This window comes from Pediculus humanus, genomic scaffold (assembly GCF_000006295.1).
Source record: "Pediculus humanus corporis 1103172108288 genomic scaffold, whole genome shotgun sequence".
Classification (NCBI taxonomy): domain Eukaryota; kingdom Metazoa; phylum Arthropoda; class Insecta; order Psocodea; family Pediculidae; genus Pediculus; species Pediculus humanus.
The window spans coordinates 12,752-33,176 of NW_002987857.1; the positions used below are offsets into that span (position 1 = coordinate 12,752).

The following is a 20,425-nucleotide window of genomic DNA, read 5'->3' on the forward strand; positions in this document are numbered from 1 at the left end:
AAAAAAAAGATATAGTTTAGTGATTTATTTAAAGAAGAAGAAGAACGATGTAAAACATCACAGTTTTAAACCATTTATTTAAAAAATCCATATGTTGAAGGTAAACAAATTGTTTTTTCAATTCATTTTTTGGGTTTTTCTTATAGTTAAAAATTAATATTTAATTGAAATTTTGTATTATAGTACAACAAGAACGCCATGTATTACACTTGATTAATTTTTTAAGGATATAAAAGTTATGGTTTATGCTTAAATATTGGTAAGTAAATTTACTTTTTCTAAACTGTCTTATTCGAAACATATATGAAACCTTTAAGTTGTAAAAATTATGATAAATCATTTAAATTTAATATTTTTTATATAAATTTTATTAATGTACATACTTTTAACTTTTTTATCAAATAACCGAAAATATATTTTTATATGATTGTTATATTAATAAATAGTTTTTATTTTTTTAAAAAAAAAGTTTTCATATATGTTTAAAACTTAATTATGCTCCTTCTTCTTCTTCTTTTTTTCATCTGTTTATTGGTAATTTAATATTTACCTTATGCTTATTTTTAAAATATTTCATTTTCGATTTGATTCGTTGACAGTTGAATTAAATTTTTAATTTTGCAATATTTAATGCAAAACTCGAAAACCGAAATCTTAATGTTTACAATTTAAAATTTTAAACTTGAAAAAGAAAAAAAAAAAAAAGTTTTAGTTGATAATGACACACATATTTGATACAATGTGTTTTTTTTTTATTTAAACTGAATTTTTACACAAACATATGAAAAATAAGTTAATTTTAAAAAATTGACATTCGATTTTGAAATATAAATTCTTTATTAAAAAAAAAAAAAAAAGTTTTTAACAATGTTTAAATATTATATATATATATATTTCATTTAATTTAATGATTTTGGATTATTTCCAATGAGTCTTTCTGTGGCAGTGACTCAGTAAATTTTGTTTTTGATTCTAGACTAGTAGAGGTAATTTGTTTAGCCACAATATTTTTTTTCTTTTTTTTTTTTTCTTAAATTAATATTATATATACAACTTACTATTATAATTTTTTTTTTTTAAACTAATATTTCTTAAAATTTAACAAATTAATTTAATTTTTATGTAATTTTTTTTTTGTTAACATACATTGCAAACAGAATAAATTCATCCCAATCATTTTTTGACTTTCATTAATATGATGTTTAAGGTACCCCTTTAGGATTAAGTGAGATCTTTCGAATGTTCCATTGGTTTGTAGAATGTTGTGGATTGGTTTTTAAATGTTTCGTTTTAAATAATTTTACAAAGTTTTTAATTATGTTGGACGTAAAATCCTTATCCTGATTGGTCAGAATAAATTTTGGGATTCCAAACAGTGTCGCAAATTTAGAGATCTTAGAAACTATTGTTTATGCTTCATGGTTTGGAGTTGGTTTAGCATATTCGAATATTTTGTCAAGTCGTCCTGCATGGTTAAGATAAACTTATTTCTTTCATCCCATGACATCTATGGCCACTCTTTTAAATGCTTGTCTTGAGGTACTAGTTATTTCCATAGGCGTCTGCATGGGTTTACTAGACAACACTTTCAGTTTCTTACATAATTTTTTATATCTTTCTTCAGTAATAATAACGCTATTAAATTCTTTTATAGATTTTGAAAAATCCAAAGTGTCAGACTAATTTGGAATTATGATTGTCTATCAAAATTTTCTTCATCTCCTCCTTGGTCTTGAGACAGATTCTTTTGAATTTATCCAATGGTGGTATATTTCGAGAAAGTACATCAGCATTCGAATTGAGATTTCTCTTTTTATAAATAATTTTATAATCATATTCTTCTAATTCGATTCTCCAACCTGCTATTAGGATCCTTACAATTGAATAACCAGGTTAAAGGTCTATGATCTGTTACTATTGTGAATTTTCTTGCGAAGAGATAGGACCTAAAATGTTTTACACTCCACACTGTGTCAAGGATCTGTAGTCGAGATAAATTCGCGGTTAAAATTTGGATATTGTAGTAAAGGATTTCTTTGAACACTTCCTGTTCTTTTTTAGACCATCAGAATTCTTGATCCTTTTTAAGAAGACGAGTCAGATTTATGCCTTTGACTTTGCCTGTGTTTCATCTGACACAGATGTCACTGATAGTGTGTCCTAAGTGAACAACTTCTCTTCTTAGAAATTCACACTTGCCTGGTTGTAATTTAAGATTATTAAGCCGAAGTCTGTCAAATACATTTCTGAACTTAACTTCATGTTCTTGGATATCACTAGCATGGATAACAATATCATCAAGGTAAACAAAGCACTGCAGTCCCTGTAAACCAGAAAATACAGTATTCATTAATCGTTGGAAAGTAGCTGGGACATTTTTCAATCCGAAAGGCATGTGTGTATATTCGTAATGTACAAAAGGAGTTGTCCAAGCTGTCTTTTACTGTCAGAGTCTTTCATAAGAATCTAAAGCCATAAAATGTTTTGAACGCCCTAATAGGTCTAAAATTTCTTCAATGTTGGAAATAGGATACTTATTGTTTATTGTACCTCATTTAATTTGCTGTAGTTAATTACTATTCTCCAGCTTTTTCCTCCTGAAGCATCAGATTTCTTTGGAACAATCCATAATGAACGACGACCAAGGAGAATTAGAAGGTTTTATGATATTTCTGTTACCTGCTGAAGGTCTTATCGACTTCATTTTTATGTATTTCAGGATATCTATATGTATAAATAGGATTTTCATTGATGCTATTAATTTTATGCTCAATTGCTTCTGTTGTGCTTAAATAATCATCAGGAAATGAAATTTCAATAACAGAATAAGTTTTGCAAATTTTAATTATTGATTTTTTTTCTTCTTGATTGAGATGTCACACACATGACAAATAGATAGTTTAATGAAGTTTAAATTATCATTAGTGATGAAGAATTTTATATTTCTGGCACCTTCAAATGGCATACTGACTTCTCTAGTGTGGTGTCTTCCATGGGACTCCTTCTTGGTGTCCTGGGGACTGTTGAAAGTTTAATTGAACACTTTTTTGTTTTGAGTTAGTTTGGTTTTTCCCTGAGCTCATTATTTTTCTACCTTAGAAAACATTCTTCCAAAAGATGTTCAGACTTTTTACAATATTTACAGGTTTTTGGATTTTGAACTAAAGATGTTTTTATATCATTTGGTTTTGATCTTATCTTCCATTCAGATGTATTATGATTCCTACAATGACAATTGTTACAATTTTAACTATTTTTTAACATTTTTAGAACTTTTTCTTCAGCAATGGTTGCTGAATATGCTGAATTTAGACTATCAAAATTTTTCCCCCACATTTACTAAAAGCACAAGAATAATAAGAACACTTACAAAGATGGCAAGCCACCTTTTATAAGTTCGTCTCCATTGTTATTATTTTGTTTGGAACGATCAACAATCTATACTAAAAAAGACGAACAATGTAAGTAAACAATAACAAAAGAATGAATTTCTAGAAACTTTGCATTCTAGATAGATTTCTAGAAGTTTCGCTTCTAGAATTGATGTCTATGGCAACACTGTTATTGTTTACAAATATTCAAAAACATAAATAATGGCGGGAACTTTATTTACATAGTTGGTGTCTATGGTAACATTGCTGTTGTTTATAGATACTAATGGCGGGATCATTCCGCCATATTGTTGAAGAATTTTATGGGCATGTTCATTCATGTAATTTTATTAGGTTGTCCCTTTAAGTTTCTTCCGTGCCACGCCATGAATGAATTTGACTGGTTATTTTTATTTAAACATGCAGGCTTATCTTTTATCCGTTTATGACATCGGTTTCAGTCGTCCCATTAATCTATTTAAAATAAGTTTCGTTGGTGAAAAAGTCTCTTTTAAAATTTTTTCTGCCCCGTTGAATGTTGAGAGCCAAAAAAAGCATTTGCGGAATGTTATGCTTCATTGATTTAAAAATGGCAGTAGTACAAAGAACACTGTAGACGAGATTTGCATCGTTTACGAGGATGGTGCTGCGGCCATTAGGATCGTCCGCAATTTGTTTAAGGAGTTTAAAGCGATAATAAGAAATCCTTTCTTAAAGAGTGTTGTCACTGAAGACGAAACTTAAATTTTGTATCAAAATGCGTCTCTAAAACGCACTTGGTCTAAGAAAAATAGACCTTCAACTGTTTCGAAGCTTGGATTCATCCGAAAAAGGTTCTTTTATCCATTTGATCGAACTGGAGAGGTGTGACATGCTATGAGGTCCTACCTCAAGGTGAACCGATCAATGCTGAGAAATATTTTGATCAACTTGATCAATACGAGGGAGAGAGAGAAACAGCCAAAACTGGCAAACTGAATCGTTTTCCATCATGGCAACCACATGTTTCAATGATCGTGTGGCAAAAATTATTTTAAGGGAAGTAAAAACGGGTTTAGATGAATATTTTGTTAATAAGCCTCCACAATTTGGAAAAGAGAGCATAATGAGGGTTCCTGTGGGATGGAAGAAGGTTATAAAACACAATAAAACCACAAATAAATAATTTAGAAAACTTTTTCCTATCAATTAATAATAAATGCGTAAACTATTTTGTTTTTTTTTTTTATTAATTCTATAATAATAATTTTTTTTTTTTTTTTTTAAATATATTTCGATTGAAAATAAATAAATAAATAAATCAACATGATAAATGATTAAAAAAAAAAAAATGTATAAAAATAGTCGATTGAGATTTTAATAATTTTGTCGACATTATAATAAATTAATTTATTTTTATTATTTTTTATATACATTGAATTGATGTATCAATATCATAAGAAACGATTTCATAAAAATTTATTTATTTATTTATTTTAAATTATAATTTTTTATAATAAAATGGCGGAGTTAAATTTATCATTCAAATGAAAAATAATATATATTTATGTAAGAATTATTATTATTATTATTATTAATTAAAAATTTTATTTAAATATAAAATTCAACCGAATTTTTTTTTTTTTTTGCAATACACGTTGACGTCATATAAAAAAAGAAAGTCGAGGGCTCCTACGAAAAATCTCTCTCTCTTTTCCTCTCTCTCTCTCTCTCTCTTTTTCACTCTCTGAATGGCTCTGAATATAAAAAAACCATTGACGTGCCTGTACGAAACATAATAAAAAAAGTTTTTCTTAAAAAAAAAATACATATATATTTGATTTTTCACGCAAGCGTATTTATTTTCTTATCTGCGAAGTCACCCATCGATTTTTCAAGGGAGCCATATTATAAAGTGGGTTGCAGATCTTGAACCTTTTTTTTTAGAAGAGGAGATTTTATATTATTATTATTTTATATATAATTATTATTTGTGTTGTTTTTTTTTTTTTGTTTTTCCGCCTTCTCATCACGGTTTTATTAATTATTTGTTTAAATAAAAATTGTAAAAATAAATTTTTTTTATTTAAATAATAATTTAATCGATTAAATTTTAAAAATGTATGTGACGATTTAACACCACGTTTTATTAATTTATATATATATATAATCGACCATTGTTTGTCGTCGTACCTTTTAGGTAAGATTTTCTTTTTTAATATTAATAATAATAATAATATCGTGTGTGTATATATATAGGTATTTAAAAACTATTGATGTTATATATATAATATATTTGAAATTTTTTTTATGAATGAGAAAATGCGTGTGCGTGCGTGTGTGTGTGTGTTTCTTAATAATCATCGATTTTATTTTTTAAATCTCATTAATGTTAGCAAAGGTTATTTAATTATATAAAAAAAAAAAAAAATTCTAGAACATTATTCGATACTTTCAAACTCCGGAAATGATTTAATTTAAACAAAAAGAAAAATCGAATCGAATTTTAAAGGACGAGTTTATAAATGTCAAAATTTTTTTACTACAGTTTCTTTAGATTTAAAATAATAATAATAATAATAATAACCGATAAGTAATATAGTAATTTATTTGCTACACGTAAATTATTAATTGTTAATAATAATATTTGCTATCGTTAATATCGTCGTCCATTAGGAAAAATATAAAAAATTGTTCTTAATATCATTCTTATTTTTTTTTTTTTTTGTTTCTTAAAATAATTTTTTATTTCGTATATATCGATTTTAATATCTCCTTCGTTTTCTCTCTCTCTCTCTCTTTTTCTTTTTCTCTCTCTCTTTTAAAAATAAATATATATTATTTTCTATTATTTAAATTTTTCTGGTAAAGAAAAAACGGAAAAGGAAACTCTAATAAAAATTCATTTAAAAAAAAAAAAAAAATTTTCCTGATAGTTTTAAAGAGAGAGAGAGAGAGAGAGAAATAATGGGGATTGATAATAAAATGAATATTTTATGTATAAATAATTAAATATTATAATTTAAATAATAATGATGATGATGATGATGATAATAATGTTTAAACGATTGAAAAAAACAAAACAGGAGTGGGGGAAAAGAAAATTTTTTTTTTAAAGCGGATTTGAAGGTTTTTAATTATCATAAAACGATTAATTGTCAGAAAATCGAATAAATGACGTAGAAAATCAAGGAAAATTTTATTTTTCATAACAATTTTCATAAAAATTTCACGTTTAGATTTCATAAAAAAAAAAAAAAATTGCGATTGACATTTTGATTAAAAATAATGAAAAAATTGTTTTTTTCTATTAATATTATCGATTGATTGATTATTTAAAAAAAATTAATTAATAAATATTTTATAGAAATAATTTTAAAACGTTATTTATTAAAAAATAAATAAATTCAACCGGAAAAGGAAACGAATTCATTTAAGTAGATATAATTAATAATAATAATAGTTAACCGCATAGGCGAATGATTTAAAAAAAAAAAAAATATAATTTTCACAAATTCGGGAAATTATTTTATTTAGAAAATAAATAAAAATTTATTGTTTATTATTATTATTATTATTATTATTATTATTATTATTATTAATTAAATATTGAATCGAATTGAAATTTTTTATTATTTTTTTTTAATATACATAAAAATAATTTAATAAAAGAAACTTTAATAATTCGAAACAAAAAAAAATTTAATTTAAAATTTTTTAGTGGTTTTTTTTTTTTTTTTTGCGTGGGACACAATATGAAAAAAAATTCAGGGAAGTGGGGGGGTGGGGAGGAGGAGGAGGAGGAAGAGGAGTAGGAAAAATAAGGTTTTACCTTTTTATTAAAAAAAAAATTAATTTAATTACGTTAATAATAATATTATTTAAAATAATTAGAATATTTATCCGATATAATTAAAAATGGTGGTTAATGTAAAAGTGTTATTTAACTCTTAGGATGATAATAATAATAATGATAATGTGTAGGCGTCGTGTTTTTTTTTTTTATTTGACGTAATTGACAACCGATTTTCTATTTATTTAAAAAAAGGAAGAAAAAAGTAGGAAAAAAAAAGAGGAAAACTCAAGGAAAGGAAAAAAAAAATTCATCGTCCACGTATTTCGTTTTTCTCTCTCTCTCTCTCTCTCTTCGTTCCTTTTAATGTATTTTATCAAACCTTTTTTTCTTATTTTTTTTTAAGTTAGAAAAAAAAAAATTTATCACACTCGTGTGTATTTCATTTAGTTTTACATTAAGAAATTAACTTTTTTTTTTCCTGTTTTTTTTTTCCTTTTTGTTCCTGTTGGTTTTCTCCTTAAATAATAAGAAAACCTTTACTACAATAAAATCTTTTTAGTTTTTTTGTTTATAAACAATTTTAAAAATAATTTTATTTAAGGTTTATTATTAAATAAAAATAAATTAAATGATAAAATTGTAAAATTTTGGTTTTTCTCTTTGTAATTTAAAAAATAAAATAAATAAATAAAATGTGTGAGTTTTATTTAATTAAACAAATTATTATTTACTTGAATATATAATAATAATAATAATTTATTTTTAGAAGAATTATTATTACGTAACGTTTAAATAAAATTTATAGAGGGGGGGGGGGAAATTTTCGACGGAGAAAAGAAATAAATAAAATTGAAAGAAAAAAAAAATTTTTTTTATGTAATTTAAAAATTTATTAAATTTATAATAAATTAAAATAAAATTTTATTTTATTTACAAAAAAAAATTGATTTCGTTTATTTTTTGTTTATAAATTAAAAGATATAAAAGGTTGAAACAATTTAAAAATTTCAATTATTTTATTTAACAAAAAACAAAAAAAATATGATAATAATAATTTTAACAATTAAAAATTGTGGTGAATAATAATTGTGTCGCGATGACGATTCATTTTTACGTTTAGTTATTTAAAAAAAGGAAAAAAGGAAAAAAAAAGGAAAAAGTTTTAATGTTTACACACAGAAAGAAAAAAAATTTATTCTTGATTAAAACTTTATAAAAACTTAAAATTGTTTGACTTAATAAATGAGAAAAAAAAAAAAAAAAAAGAAAAACTTTTTACGATTCTGCAAACAATTTTTTTTTTTAATATTTTTTTTTCTCCCTTATTATTAATTTTAATTTTTTTTTTTAATAATAGATAATATTGCCAATTAATTTGGCCGTGAAAAATGTCTCCCCTAATAATAAAAAGGGAAACGACAGAAGTGAAAGATGAAACGCCAACCGTACAAGAACCAAAATCAATTACGTTGGAGGAACCGAAAGAAGCTGTTTTAGGTAAATAAAAATAAAATTTTTTCTTTGTTAAATTAATTTTTTATAAAATAAATTATTATTATTATTTTGTTAGAAGAGCCGATGGAAGAAGCAAAAGAAGTATCGACCACAGTTGCGGCAAAAACAGAATCTGAAAAAATCGGTGAAATAACCGAACAAATAGCGCAAGAAATGGGCATACCAACATGGGGTCTTGTAGCTATTATAATCGGTAAATAAAAAAAAAAAATGTCATCATTATTATTTATAAGACAACCTTTTTCTTTCATCTATAATAATTTAATTAATTATTTTTTGTTTTCCAGTGGTTTGTTTGATAATATTATTAATATGCGGATTCTGTATTCGACGATGTTTTAGAAAAAGAAGAGCAAAAGATGGTAAAAAAGGAAAAGGTGTTGTAGATTTAAAATCCGTACAGTTGCTCGGTTCGGCATATAAAGAAAAGGTACTAAAAATTTATTCAAACGGGGTTTTTTTTTCCTATATACTTAAATTCATTTTTGAAAATTTATTAAATTTAGGTTCAACCGGATATGGAAGAATTAACGGAAAATGCAGAAGAACAAGGAGATGAGGCGGATAGTAAACAAAGCGAACAGAAATTAGGAAGACTTCAATTTAAACTCGAATACGATTTTAATTCAAATAGTTTGGCGGCAACTGTTATACAAGCTGAAGAATTACCTGCATTGGATATGGGAGGAACGAGTGATCCCTACGTAAAAGTTTATTTGCTCCCCGATAAAAAGAAAAAATTTGAAACTAAAGTTCATAGGAAAACATTAAGTCCAGTTTTCAACGAAACTTTTGTTTTTAAGGTTTGTTTTTGTTTGTTGTATTTTTTTAATCATCAGTAAATTTTTAAACCTAATTTAATATTTATTATTAATTTTTTTGCTGATTCTAGAATGTTCCGTATGCTGACGCAATGAATAAAACATTGGTTTTTGCCATATTCGATTTCGATAGATTTTCTAAACATGATCAAATCGGCGAAGTTAAAGTTCCACTCTGTCAGGTTGATTTAGCTCAAACAATTGAAGAATGGAGAGATTTACAAAGCGTGGAAGGAGAAGGTGGTCAGGTACGTTGTATAAACTTTTTTATTTTATTTTATTACCTAATTATTATTATTATTAATCATTTTAATAAAATCGATATTTTAACGTCACGATGAAACAAAAAACAAATTTTTTTTCACACGTTTTCGAAAATCGTACCGTGGATTTTAAATTGAAAATAAAAAGGCGCCAAAAATTTTAAAATTTAAAATGAAAATGGCGGGAAAATTTAAAAAAATGAAATTAATAAATTTATTAAAGAGTAATAATTATTCGAGATGATGATAAAAATAATTTATGATCACGTGTTTATTTTTTTTTTCATCGTGTTAACGTTATTGTTATTATTATTATTATTTTTTTTTTTTTAAAAATAAAATTCGAAAATGAATAAATAAATTAAAATTTTTATGATATTTATTTATTTATTTATTTATTTATATTCGAATTTTAAACAGATTTTTCACGGATAAAATCCTATGCAGAGCATTCACAAATGTGCAATATAGAACAAAAAAAAAAGTTATTAAAAATAAAAAAATAATTAAAAATAATATTAATAATAAAATTTTATTTTTATTTAATAAATTGTATTTTTATAGTTTCGATTCGTAATCGAGTCTGCGCAGTATCGAAAAATAAAAAAAAGAAAAAAAATATTAAAAAAAAAAAAAAAAGAAAATTTATCGATTAACAATTAAACCGAAAATTATCACCCACCATTTTTTTTTATTATTTTTTTAAACAAAATAAAAAAATTAATTAATATATAAATAATATACATTGACTGCATGTAGACCCGAGTTTGCAAAATTATTTATTTATTATCATTATCATTATTATTATTATTATTATTATTATTATTATTTACTGTTTTTATTTTATTAAAATTATCTATTGCCATGAGAGAGTTATGCATGGGATTTTTATTTTTTTTTATTTAATTAATGTATTATTAATAATTTTTTTTTTTTAATTGATAATATTTTATTTATTTATTTGAGTTTGTCGTAATTAATTGTTTCTATTATTATTATTATTAATCATTAATTATTATTATTAATAATTTTAAAATTTAATTATTAAATTTAACACAATTTTTTTTTTTTTCAATTTGCGATGCTAAAATTAACGAATTTAAAAAAAAAAAAAAAAAAAAAAAAAAAAACGTTTTGAATGATGATTAATAACAATTATTTATTTATTTTTTTCGATTCGTTATTTACAACAGTTAATAAAAGGTAGCCATTTTGAAATTTGCAATTTTTTTTTTTTTTAAATAGTTTTTTTAATAAAAAGGGGCTGCACTTTTACATAAAAACAACAAATTAATAATTAATAAAAGAAAAACAAAAAATCTTTTTTTTAATAAGTTTAACGAAAAAAATATTAATCATTATTATTATTATTAAGTAGTTAGAATGACTATTGTTATTATTATCATTACTTTAATATTAACTCATTAATGATTACTTGGGTAAGTTTTTTTTTTTTTTTCTCATTATTAATAACGTTGAGAAAGAAGATGACGTTGAGACGAACTTGTTATCGTTGTTAGTTTTATGATATAAACGAATTTAGTAGCAACAGCAACAGCAGCAGCACATTTAAATACAGTTATATATGGCTTTTAATCATAAATTTATCATTTAAAAAAAATAATTAAAATTTACATTCATATTTTTTTTTTAACGAATAAAACAGAAACACGTAGTCGAGATTATTACGAAAAAAAAAACATTTTCAGAATTTTTTTTTTTTGCTTTATTTATTTATTTATTTTTACATAAACAAATAAAAAAATTTCAATTTTCACTTTTTTTTTTTGACTACAGCAATATTATCATTATTATTATTTATAAAAAATGATAAAATTGTTAAAAGAAAATAAGTAAAGGAAATGTAATGGTTGCTCCAATTGATTTTTTGCCAAAATTTGAATAAAAAGATACTCGTAGAATTTATTTAAATAATTCTTTAAGTATAAATAATTTTCTATTTATTATTTTTAACGGTTTTTTCAAAAAGAAAAAAAAAGTTATGAAAAAAAGTTATGAAAAAAAAGTGAAAATAGAAACAAAAAAAACTAATTATTAATCACTTGAGTTAAGTTTTTATGATATTTTCTGAGCGATTCGTAATTGTTTATTATTATTATTATTCAAAATATATATTTAATTTGTTATCACGTGATTTGAACAAATGTTTTTCTCTTAAATATATATATATTATTTATATTATATTAAAAATTATAGAATTATTATTGAAAGGGAATAAATACGAGGATGTTAAACATAATTACGAATCGCTCTTTTAAATATTTAAAAAAAAAAAAAAAAAAGAAAACTTTGTTGATGACAATTTTTATTCTTCTCTTTTTTTTTTTTTTTTTTTTTTTTTCTTACAACCATTTTTTATGCTCTGCTTTTGGCCTGCCTGTAAAAACATATGGTTATGCCTACAAATCATGCATGCCGCTTCAATACGTTGTTCACGTAAGTATTGTTGTTATTAGACAAAAAAAATAATAATAATGTTAAATGTGTGTGTGTGTGTGTCTGTGCAATTATTATTATTATTATTATTACATAAATTTATATTCATTTATCATTAGGGAATGTTGTTTAAAAATTGAAAAAAAAAAAAAAGCTATTATTATTATTTTATCTTGTACCTATCTGTTGCACGTATAATTTTTATTTATTTATTTATTATTTTCGATTAATTATTACGTTTATTATCACATATCATAAATTCAAACGAAAAAAAATTATCGTCTGCTATTTTTTTTTCCACTCAATACGAAAATAAAACGACCAAAAAAAAAAAAAAATAATAATAAATTTTTCTTTTTTTTTTGTTGCACGAATAAATAATAAAAAAAAATAAAAATAAAAAAATTTTACAGCGTTTCTCTTGAAAATTTCTTGCCGTTGGTTGTTATTGTTGTTGTTTCAGAACTTAATAATAATAATATATATATATATTAATTATTTTATTATTTTTAGAAATTTTACGTTTTGTTTCGAGACAGAGACAGAGAAAAAAAACTGAATTTTTATCATTATTATTATTATTATTATTATTTTAAACGAATGATAGATAACATTATGGATTCAACAATCAGAAAACAATTTTTATCTACGTAGACAATCGTTAAAAAAAATTTTAAAAATTATAATTTTAGGTGGTTTTTTTAAACAAAAAAAGAAACTGATTTGATTTTTCTACGTTTTTTTATCATTAGAATAGGTTATCAGGTGGTTATAATAAAAGAAGCAAAAATATTAAAATGAGAATTATATGAAAGTATTACGAGCTTATGTTTAACTTATAAACAAATAATTTTTGCTTCTTTTCATATTTATAAATTTTTATTTTTTACATGATGAAATGTTTGCAATGATACCCAAAATGATGATTTATTACTTTTTTTTTTAAATATTAATAATGATGATACATTTAAAAAAAAAAATTCGTATATTATTTAAACAAATGCAAACTAAATTAACAAAAAAAAAAAAATTTTTTTAGTTTATAATAATAAAGTTTGCATTTGAAAAAAAAAAATTTTTATTTAAATTTTTAGGTGTGTTTAACGTAAATAATTAATAATAATTTTTTATTTAAATATTTTCAAATTCCAATTTTATACGAAAGAAAAAAAACCGTTACAAATTATTATTTAAAGAAAAACATAAAAATTTTTTTACAATGTTTTATTTATTTATTTATGTATTTATTATTTGGCGGCATAAAAAAAAGAAAAAAAAAAAAATTTGCTTTTACAACAAAGCCTATCGTTTTGCCCTTCACGAATTCGCTATATTTATATATATATAATATTATCTTGCATACTGTCAATTTTATATTCATTTAAATTAAATCGTATTCATAATAATAATAATAACTTACGAATTATTTATATTTAAAGAAAAGACGTCATGTGATATTTACAACACTTAACAGTTACACCCAAAGTAGTTTTAAATAATTTCTTTTTTTTTTTTTTGTTTGTTTTATTTCTCTTGAAATTATTCGTTAATAATCTTTAATTAGTCAAATATTAATTAATTAATTAATTAATAATAATAATAAAAATGCCGCAATTGTTTAAATGACGTCACGAAAAAAAAAGTTTTATTTTAAGGGAATTTTTATTTGGCGGTAATATCGATAATTTCGAAATTTATTTTTATTTATTTTTTTATATTTTTTTCTCTTCCTTATTCTGCATGTATATGAACAAACAAACAAACAAACAAACAAACAAACATACAAAAAATTAGTTTTAATAAAAATTTAGATTGTTTAAATATGACAAATACTTTTACCGATAGTATTAAAAAAATTTTTTTTTTTTTTTCAAACCGATTAATTTATCATGTTGTAAATAATTATTTAGTCGAATAGGATTTTTCTCCCCTCGCCTCCCCCGTCCCCCTGTATCCCCCCTTTTAGAAGTTAGTTTTTTTGTTTTTTTTATTTATTTATTTATTGATACATTATTAGTTATTGTAGTGAATTATTTAGTTTAATATATCCATCGTTAAATAATACAAAAACAACATGTCTGCCTGATTTGATATTATTATTATTATTATTATTTATTATTATAATTAAATTAAAAGTCTTAACAGGAATTAACAGGAATTGTTATTAAAAAAATAAAAACAAATCGGGCAGAATAAATGTTGATAAAATTTATATAAATTCATTATAAAACATTTAAAAATTAAATATAGTGTTTCTCAAAATTTTTTTTCGTTAGGATAAATTTTTATTCAATACCCGCATATTGAAGTGAAAACAAAAATAAATATGGCGGATCGATATTTTTAAAATATATTTATGTAATTGCAGAAAATTAATCGGTTATGTTACTCACACTGATGAATATTTTAATCGAAAATACAGGATTTTAAAATAAATCGAGAAACACTATCGCATTAGATAGACAGATAGATAGATAAATAGATAGATAAACATTAATATGATAAATATAATACATAAATATATATATATATATATATATAAATAATATATATGTGCGTGTGGTAGTAATAAAAATGACAGTATGCAAGTGCTTTTGTAGTCAATGCTTTTGTGATAACACAAAATTCGATCGATGTTGTTGTATTTATTAATGTAGAATGTGTTATGTACAATAAGTATGTACCATATACATAAACATATTTTATTTATTTATTTTTTAGTATATGGTTTATACTTTTTTGTGTATAACCTTTTTTTTGACGATTTCAAAAGCTTTTTTTTCCTAAATTATTATTATTATTAATTAAAAATAAAGCTTTTGAAAACGAATTAAATATTAATTTTTTTTTTTTTTGAAAAATTGTTTCCGGTGGTCAAAACGACCATTTTTTTTTTTTTTTTTTTTTTTTAATTAATTAATCGTTAGGGATAGGATCATAATTAGATAGAGGTTTTTTTTTTTTTTTTTTTTTAATAAAATTTCTTTTGCTTATGTCGATGAAAATTTAAAGAAAAATGCCACCGGGTTAAAATTGATTTTAAATTTTAAATTAAAAAAAAAAAGAGAAAATTATTAAAAAACTGGAATTTGAATACAGGAAAACAAGCTGGGTGATATCTGCTTTTCGCTACGTTATGTTCCAACTGCTGGAAAATTGACAGTTGTTATATTGGAAGCTAAAAATTTGAAGAAAATGGATGTAGGAGGTTTGTCAGGTCAGTTTTTTCAATAATAATAATCGTATTTTATTCATGTCGTTCTCGTTGTCTATTCTTAGCGCAGATGTGTTTGTGTGTGATGATCTCACAATTGGTTCCAGTCTTTAATGAAGATTTTTACATCATCGTCGACTTCGGTTCGTATTTTTTTATTTTTTTTTATGTATGTTAGTGTCATTGTTGTATTGTGTGCAGGAAAAATTGGGCGATATTTGCATCTCCTTGAGATACGTGCCGACAAGCGGAAAACTAACTATCTGCATATTGGAAGCTAAGAATCTTAAGAAAATGGATGTGGGAGGTCTTTCCGGTATGTCCGTTCAAATACCCAGTAGTTGTTTTTTTTTTTATTAAAAAAATTATTATTATTATTATTTTTAATTAGACAATTTTTTTTTTTTCGTCTTATTCAAAATTAATTTAGTCGCTTTTAGTAGTGATTTTTTTTTTTTAATAATATTTTTTTAAATAATATTTTCAGTTTTAAATTTTTACTAAACCCGAACTTTAATTTTTTGTTTTGTTTTTCCTTTTTCACAATGGAAAAATCTTTCGGTTATTTATTCAACCTTTTATTTGTTAATAATAATTAATTTGTTTTTAACCTTTCATACCTGAACATCGCATGTTTTTACTAATACGAAAAATAAACTCGTTCGAAAAATTATGATAATTTTTTAAACGAAAAATTAATAATAATAGTTTTTGTTTTTATTGTTTAATGACCGGTAATAACCCTTTTCCACTACCATTTCCCCCTCCCCAAAAAAAAAAAAACAAATAAGAATCACTTATTAGAAGTGTTATTGTGTGTTGAAAAAAAAAAATTGTGAAATTAAAAACCTCATGCTTAAAATAATTATTCTAAAAGCTTTCTCGTTTGTATTTTTGACTTATCTGTGCTTTTAAATTGATGTGTAAGCTCTCTCTCTCTCTCTCACACAAAAAAAAACTAACAAACAAACAAAAGAAACAAAAGAAATAAAAAACAAAAACAAAAAGAAAAAGAAAAATCAAAAAGAAAATCAATATGGAGGAGACAAACATTTTCTACAACATGGCTAAGTATTATAGTTGTTTGCTTATTTAATAATGCAGATGATTATTATTATTATTATTATTTTTATGATTATGATTATGATGATGATAATTATGTTATTTCATTGCAAAAAAATTTTTTTTTTTTTAATATAAATTTTACTTTATAGTTCTTTTTTCTTATTATTATTATTATTATTTTGTGATACGAAAATTATATTCTGATACATATTTGTCTTTTTTTTTTTTTTTTTTTTTGAATTTAATTTTTTCAGATCCCTACGTGAAAATCGCATTGCTTCAAAATGGTAAAAGATTGAAGAAAAAGAAGACGAGCATCAAAAAATGCACGTTAAATCCATATTTCAATGAATCATTTACGTTTGAAGTACCTTTCGAGCAAATTCAGGTGAGAAAAAATTATTTTTAATAATTAATAGGGAGGGGGGGGAAGGGAAATCGATAAATCGATTTATCATCATTATTAATATTTAAGAATTTTAAGTAATAAATAAATAAAAAAAAAAAAATGGCGTCTCGTTTGTCTTTTTTACGCAAAGTTAAAAGTTTACAAGACATAAAAATCTTTTTATTAAATATAATTTTAAGGGTAAATAAAAAATATTATTATTATTATTATTATTGCACTGTTAAAGTTTTGATTGTTTTGTTTTAAACATTATTTATTACGTAATAAAAATTTAATAAATATTTTATATACAGGTAATTTTATTAAGTGGTAAGTTACGTTTTAAAAATAATTTTTTTTAATGTACATAAAAAATATTATTATTATTATTTTTCGTTTCGACAAAAAGGGATTTGTGAATTTCTTTTCCTTTTCAAAAAAAGAAAATGATTAATATATTTAGGGGAGTAGTGTGAAAATCAAGGTTGTTGTTACTGGATATTTCAGAAAGTAAGCCTGTCAATCACGGTCGTCGACTATGACCGCATTGGCACATCAGATCCAATTGGAAAAGTCGTTTTGGGTTGCACGGCAAGCGGTACAGAATTACGTCATTGGTCTGATATGTTGGCCTCACCGAGGCGTCCGATAGCTCAGTGGCACACTCTTAAAGATCCCGACGACGAAGAAAAGAAATAAATTCACACGAAACCATTTAAAAAAGAAAAAATGTCGAGAGAGAAAAAAAAAAAAAAGAAAAAAAGCCCAAAAAAAAAGAAAAAAAAAACACGGCAAGTATTTATGTGTGGCGTTCTAAATGTTGCAGAAAGTTAATCTCTCCGTAACCGTCGTGGATTATGATCGGATTGGAACCTCAGATCCCATAGGGAGGGTTATACTCGGTTGTAATGCTCAAGGCACAGAGCTGAGGCATTGGTCCGACATGTTGGCCTCCCCCCGTCGACCCATTGCCCAATGGCATACTCTAAAGGATCCCGATGAAACCGATGAGAAAAAATAAAGCCGATTAATATAAATATGTATGTTAAGGATATTTTTTCGAGGGACATTTTCTCACTTATTATTATTATTATTAATCATTTTCTTACTATTTTTTATATGCGATAAATTTTTTTTGCATCGTTTCGATCGTTGATTTCTTATTTTAAATATCATTATTATTATTATTTTTTATTTGCATTCGATCGATTTTATTTAAATAGCATGTTTTCTTCTCGATTCGACCAATCACGTACATACATACATACATATTATTAAATTTTCGAATAATTATTAATAAAAAAAAAAAAAAAAATTTTTTTGCACGTTAATTTCCCCAAAATTTTAAATTTTTAATTAGGGTCACCCAATAAAATATTTTGTGACGTTTTGACATTTATTATTACCGCCATTTTTCAGCTTATTTAATTTATTTTATGCAAATTTTTTTACCAATTGTTTATAAAAAAAAAAAAACCTAATAATAAATTTCAAATTTTTTTTTTTTTTAATGTCGTTGATTGCACGAATTTTTTTTTTTTTTTAAAACGAAATCTTATTTAGCATGTCGTTAAATTATTTATTAAAAAAAAAAAAAAAGGATAAAATTTAAAGCTTGACTCGTTTATTATTATTATTATTAATATTTTTCAATGAATTAAATTTTCATTTTAAATTTTATTGCATTTAAAAAAAAAAAAAAAAATTGACAGGTGAGTAATTTTCTCGATTATTATTTATTATTTCATTTCCGGCCAAGTGACAAACGTTAAATGTTTTCTTTAATTCTAAATTTCGCTCATGTTTAACTTATGTAAATCGATATTTTTTTAACATTTAAATAAGAATCGAGTCTTTTGTCCAATAATAAATCACAAAACATTTACGATTTCGTGAGTTACTAACTTGTTTCTTTTTTTTTCTTTTTATTTACCTGTAGTTAATAGCAAAAGGAAGAATGTGTGTGAAAGAGAGAGAGAGAAACAGTGAAAAAAAAAAGATGGAAGAACATCCGGATAAAATCAATCATCGTCATTCGCATCAGCATATAATATCAGCTTTAAAAATCATCGGATCGGCTTTGAAAAATACCTGGGATAAATAACAGTAATAATAATAATAACGATAAGTAAAATTATTTAATTATTTTAATTCGGTTGCTGCTACTAACCTAACTGCTCACCTCCCCCCCGCCCCTGCCCCCGGGTTCGTTTTAAATCTCTTATTTATTTAATGTACATACATAAGCATCATTAATTAATTTTATTATTTTAGCTTTGTGTGCGTGTGCGTGTGCGCGTGTAGTTATCAATACCATTATCGATAAGAATTATTATTTATTTTTATTTATTATTTTTATTTATTATTATTATTATTATTATTATTATTTATTTATTTATTTTTTTTATTACTTTGAATGCGTGTAACGAACGGGAAACGCACAAAAATTTATTTTATTATTATTATTATTATTATTTAAAATTAAAATGCTTTTTATAATAATTATTATTATTAATAAACAAACACGTTGGTCGCGATTCTGATTTTAATTAATAATAATAATAATAATAATTTATGACGTAATTAAAATTACAAAAAATTAATTAATGAGGCTTATTTTAACAAAATTATTTATTTGTCCGTTGTTTGAAATATACCTACCGTAAACTAGGCTAAATTTTTTTAAAAAAGGCCTTAATTTAATCGCTAATTAATTATAAATAAATTACAACAAATAAATTAATTAATTAATAATAAATAATAATAATAATGAAAAATAATAAGAAAGCGTTGATTTTGATTTTCATTCATTCGTTGACGTTGATTTTTCCATAGGATTTTTTATAAATAAATGTCCCCGCCCCATTCACCCCCGTCTCCCCTTCCCCCGATTTGAGATATCATCCCAAAGGACCAGAATTTAATGATGAAAATTTTTTGCAATTATTATTATTATTATTATTAATAGCTTTGATATATAAAAACGTGGCGGCATTTGTTACTTTTTATTTATTTATTTACTTATTTATTTTACGTATTGTTATTATTATTGTTAAAAAAAAAAAAAAACTTGCGAATCGAAATTATATATAAATAAAATCTCCTACGCAAAATTTATTAAAAAAAAAAAAAAATAAATAAATAAATAAAAAAAAAACCAAAAATAAAAAAAATAAAAAAAAGTAAAAAAAAAAAATTTTATTATCGTTTATCGTTTATTGTATGCATGAGTGATTAACAAAGCTCATAATTAATCTGTTGAAAGATATAAAAAATTAATAATAACAATAATAATAATGATATTTATTAATAATAAATTTATTTTTAAAGGGTAAATGAATGTTATTTAAGTATATAAATAAAAAATATATAAATAATATATATAAAATAAATAAATAAATTTTAAAATTAATATTAGACTTTTATCGTAAGTTGAAAAGTTCAAACGAAAAAACTAAAAAAAAACAAAAAAATTTGAATTTAGTTAAATTGAAAAGTGTATAAATAATAATAATAATTAATAATAAAAATAATAATAATAATAATAATAATAATA

At 23.1% G+C, this 20,425-nt stretch overlaps 1 protein-coding gene across 1 annotated transcript; it reads left to right on the plus strand.

Annotated features, from left to right (window-relative positions):
- Positions 1-8,724: 8,724 nt before the first annotated feature.
- Phum_PHUM531060 (synaptotagmin, putative) lies at positions 8,725-17,890 on the plus strand (the record flags this gene model as incomplete). Its single annotated transcript, XM_002431455.1, has 7 exons — positions 8,725-8,854; positions 8,949-9,091; positions 9,168-9,437; positions 9,554-9,730; positions 15,302-15,419; positions 16,736-16,869; positions 17,696-17,890. 7 exons carry the CDS (start codon positions 8,725-8,727, stop codon positions 17,888-17,890), a joined length of 1,167 nt encoding a protein of 388 aa, XP_002431500.1.
- Between the last annotated feature and the right edge of the window lie 2,535 nt (positions 17,891-20,425).